Source organism: Clupea harengus, chromosome 20, assembly GCF_900700415.2.
Source record: "Clupea harengus chromosome 20, Ch_v2.0.2, whole genome shotgun sequence".
Classification (NCBI taxonomy): domain Eukaryota; kingdom Metazoa; phylum Chordata; class Actinopteri; order Clupeiformes; family Clupeidae; genus Clupea; species Clupea harengus.
The window spans coordinates 18,235,786-18,240,785 of NC_045171.1; the positions used below are offsets into that span (position 1 = coordinate 18,235,786).

The 5,000-nt window shown below is 48.8% G+C and overlaps 1 protein-coding gene across 1 annotated transcript in view; it reads right to left on the bottom strand.

The window, feature by feature from the left end:
- Positions 1-5,000, bottom strand: part of LOC105906216 (connector enhancer of kinase suppressor of ras 2-like) — a 104,391-nt gene that overhangs the window by 38,132 nt on the left and 61,259 nt on the right. The window contains exon 9 of the mRNA XM_042702806.1: positions 3,704-3,850. Within this exon, the coding sequence (XP_042558740.1) occupies positions 3,704-3,850 (147 nt within the window). The remainder of the gene's footprint in view (positions 1-3,703; positions 3,851-5,000) is intronic.

The following is a 5,000-nucleotide window of genomic DNA, read 5'->3' on the forward strand; positions in this document are numbered from 1 at the left end:
GAGAGGAGCGGAGGGAAACCGCAGAGAGGAAATGACTGCGAGAGGAGCGGAGCGGAGGGAGACCGCACAGAGGAAATGGCAGGGCACTGGCCTCCAGCCATAGCAGGCAGAGTGGAGTTACGCATGTGAAGGTGGTTCGGGAGGGAAAACACAGACAAGGAGACACTTCTGACACCCCTGACAAAAACAGCTACACAGTTTATAAGTAACATGACACATGGCTGGTAAAGTATGTGATGTTTAAGTGATGGGCCGATTTTGAATAAGAAAGTCAGTGGCAGAAAGGTAGTAAGGTATCTGTTTGAGATTTGACAGACTTGGATATACCTCATCATGAACCCACTCCTTTACTGATATTACACCCTAGATCACCCTCAGACTGACTGGAGCAGAGATATGAAGATGATGGTAGCTTGCTTGATTGTTCTCAGTCTGTGTAAACAAATAGTTTTTAATGGCCATCGTCCATGAGTCACTGCATAGAATCACATCACTTAAAAAAAGATGTCAAACTATGTTAAAGAAACAGGGGGTGTCCCTTGAACTATGCTGCTAATGGAGCAGTGTACTGCAAGGCCTGCTGGTTAATGTAGTCTCTCAAATCCCCTCAAATACTTCCAATACTTTCAAGCCTCACATCCCCCTCTGCTTTCAGTTGCTTTAAATTACTGCCAGAATGACGTCATTTTGAACTTCTTCGGATGTTTAAAGTAAACAGGGGCCATAATTTAATGAACACTAAGACATAAAAAGTCAGATCCCTTTAATAGAAATGCATGTGGACAAAGCACCATCTTTGCTGCTGGTGATTGCTGAACTGTCACTTTCTGGAAGGTTCCCATTAATACTGAGCTGCTGAGCCTCACAGCACGGAGCCTGCTGTACAAACGTGCTGAGAGCCCAAAAGCTAACATTACATGAGGCCTCAGCATCAGGCACTAGCGGTGGCCATAAAAAAGGTTCCTGCCTCATTTTGCGCGCTGTTGTGTGCGAAGAGGCCAGCGATTGACTAGTAAATGTCGCAGACAAAGGCCACTTAATAATCCATACACATATGGGTGCCTCTCTGGGCACTTTAGAGATGGAGAGAGAGGGAGAGAGAGAGAGAGAGAAAGAGAGAGAGAGAGAGAGAGAGAGAGAGAGAGAGAGAGAGAGGAGAGTGGAAAGCAAGCATGTGCTGAAAAGAGAGAGAGAGTGCGAGAGAGAGAGAGAGAGTAAAACGGCCAGGAGAGAGCTCGACAACATGAAGGCAGGCATGTCACATGGAAATGAATTAGCCTAATGCACGGCTAAAAATAGCTGCAGCACGAGCCGGGGCTCTGCGAGTAATAGGCTCCTTTTCAAGCCTCACATCCCCCTCTGCTTTCAGTTCACGACACACACACACACATACTGTCTTACAGACAGTACAGAGAGACAGACAGACACACACACACACACACACACACACACACACATAGCCCTGTAGAGATAGAGAGCAGTCTCGCTGTGCGGGATTACCACAGACTACTCAGCCACCCATCAAGCGCAACATTAGTCTTATCTCTCTCTCTCTCTCTCAGTCTATCTTCCCTTCTTTCTGTCTGTCTCTCTATCTATCTCTCCAGCTTCATCGCACTTTCTCCCCCCCCTCCACGCACACACACGCACACACACACACACACACACACACGTGTTCCCTCAGTCCCAGCGTGTGCAGTGGCCAGGTGGCTGCTGTTATGAGGAAATGGATGGGGCGAAGCTGAAGGGCCATTGTGTGATCATTGTGTGATGTGTCAGAGTGGTGAACCCCCTTGCCCAACGCAGCTGCCACCGACCGCTAATGCACAGTAATGCAGGGGAGCTATTTCCAATAGCACAACACTGACATGACCTCAGAACAATGTACCACAAACACGGCATAGCCCCAAACAGTTGGGCACTGCCAAATAGCACTCAGGGCAGCATCCTGCCTCAAAGCGGCGTTCTCCAGGAATTATATAACTGCAAGAACTAACGGAGAGGATTACATAGTGCTCTGCTACGTACTGTACAGTATGATAATGGCATAATGATTCTGTTTTGAAGACACAGAGAACTCACTGCCCGTGCTGTTGGTGTTAATTCCGGATGGTTCCGGATGGTCTTCAAATGTAATATGCTTCCGGATTGTGTTCAAACGTAATATTTCTGCTAACTGTAAAATAGATAATGAGAGACGTAGGCTATCAGGTAGTGTTCAGATATGATTTGGCAAACTCTACATCACCAGTGTTTCATCCTGTGTAAAATGTCATGCGTATCAGCCTAGATTATAGCAGTGCATCAGCTATGAATGTTCCATGTCAATATCAATGTCAGAGAATATCTCTCCAGCAGCAACGGGCTGAGCCAAAACGATGATTCCCACTCAGATAGCAAGACAAAATCAGACAGCACTGGATCACAATCGACGATTAAAAAGCCAGCTCAGGGCTTCGTGATTCACTCAAATCCATCTCTCTTGAAAAAAAAAAACATAAAACATTCTGGGTTAAAACCAGCTTAAGCTTCAATTCTTCTCCCTGGCTACTCCACCGACATTTTTTGGGGAGCTTTGGCTAACCTCCGAGCTGACCTATCTATCAGATCAACAAACGAGCCCGGCCGATAAACAACCACACAGAAGGATGTTAGCGCTGGAGCTGGTGTGCCAGACGAGCAGGGCTCCAGAGGGGGCAGAGGGCAGCTCTCCTGGCCCAGGCAGAGGGGGGAGCATCTGGGGGGGGTGGCAGGGACTGGACCGCCTGGCTGCTGTGCTGGGTCCAGCTGGAGAGGAGCAGCAGCAGGGGTGCACAGGTGTGAGGAGAGAGGAGGAGGAGGAGAAGAGGTGGATTGTGGGAAGGAAAGGGGGAGTGGGTGATATTTGGGTGGGGGTGAGGATGAGAGGAGTATGAGGATGGAGAGATGACAAGTGGAAGTGAGACATGATGGTGGGAGAGAGAGAGAGAGAGAGAGAGAGAGAGAGAGTTTGGCTGTTGACTGTGTGTTCAAACTTGAAACTATCAGCTTTGCCATGTGGCTTAGTAACAACTGAGAACTGAGAGCTGTTATATTCAGCAGCAGTGACTGTGACTGTAATGGCTTCACTGCCATGTAGAAGCTAACTACAGCGCTGTGCTGTGCACAGAGAGTCTGGGCTTGGCTAGTGTGGCCAAAGGCCATTCAATAAGGCCACAGCCAAACAAAGTCTCATCATCTCTCACAGGAAGGAATGGCCCATCCGTGTGTGTGTGTGTGTGTGTGTGTGTGTGTGTGTGTGTGTGTGTGTGTGTGTGTGTGTGCACGTGTGTGTGGGTGTGCATATGGTCCCCTGTGCATATGGTCCATGCTACAGTTGACATGTAGATGCATGCAACTACGTATGCGCTAATGCATTTTGTGTGTGTGGGTGTGTGTGCGTGCATGGTCCCCTGTGTCTCTGCTACTTTTGATATGTCAATATGTGTAGAGCATTTACTTGAATGCTCATGCATTGTGTGTGTTTGTGTGTGGGTGGGGGTGGTGGGTGTGCGTATGTGTGTGTGTGTGTGTGTGTGTGTGTGTGTGTGTGTGTGTGTGTGTATGTGTGTGTGGACATGGTTGTACATTCACATGAGCATGCAAAGAATGAATGAATTCAATGAGGATGAAGAGTGGGCAGAGGGGTCACTCTGAGGTCGTGCCCTGTGGGGGTAGGGGTTACCTGGAGGGCCAGGGGTTTCCAGCGCACGTTCTTCAGCAGCGCAGGTGTGGAGGTCAGAGTGTTCTGGGGCCTCTTCTTCAGGGTGAGGATGACTCCGTTGGGGTCCTCCCGCAAGGCATTCACCAGGTTCTTTAGCTGCCAGCCCACCTGAGGAAGCACAGACACAATGCCACACAAGAGCCACAGCGCTCCCTATTGCTCTGGATGACAATCTGCCACTTGAGAGCGAGGGAGAGAGCGAGAGAGAGAGAGAAAGAGAGGAAAGGGAGAACGTGTGCTTTTAAGGCTACCACATAGCCTGTGATGCCACAGCAAACAAGGAATATGGCCGACCTGTTACTCGTCAGCCACACACACAAAAAGAAACTCATCACAAGAAAATTTCACACATTACTTTTCCTCCACACCATACAAAGTCAAACGATCACAGAGCACTTGAAGCTCCAGGCATTGTTAGGGGAAATGCCATGCCACCCTGACGCATTCATCAAATGCCAAGAAACAACTATTTGTCTCGAGCTAGGCCGGGCGAAATAGCTGGGATATTGACGGAAGTCTTCCTAAATCAACGCCATCTGACACACAGACAGAAATATGCCTCCGCAGAGACTGGGCTAGGGCGAGACGGGCAGCAGGCGGACTGACGAGTGTGTGTGTGTGTGTGTGTGTGTGTGTGTGTGTGTGTGTGTGTGTGTGTGTGTGTGTGTGTGCGTGTGTGTGTGTGTGTGTGTGAGTGTTTGTTCAAGGACCTTCACCTGTTCTGGCAATGACACATCGCAGGGCCCAAAGCACATCAGTCATCTAGCTAATACAGGCTCTATGTGTGCGTGTGTGCGCGTGTGTGTGTGTGTGTGTGTGTGTGTGTGTGTGTGTGTGTGTGTGGGGAGGGGGGGGGCACCTGCTTGCCTGTCTTTAAGGTCCAGAGAGACACACCAGGACCAGCCAAGCTGAGAAGTTCACCAGGCATGTCCCGTACCGTGATGAAGTGAGAGGGTCCTTAAGTCCTTCACAACAATAATCCCCTGATGTTACACATGTATCTGATACTGGGCTGGCATAAGGTGACTCAAGAAGCCTGACGTGCTGAGAAAGAATGCTTGATACATCTCACAAGCAGCAATGCCAACACTTTGGTTGGAGTGAGGAACATTTCTCATTTCAATAAAACTACACATCTCTGAAAGCCTCTCACCCACGTATGCTGTAGAATTGTAGATCCCAGCGGTTTAATATACATATTACTGTAAGCCCTAATGAACTCCACTGCACAGTAGACATGTAGATTGTGTGTGTGTGT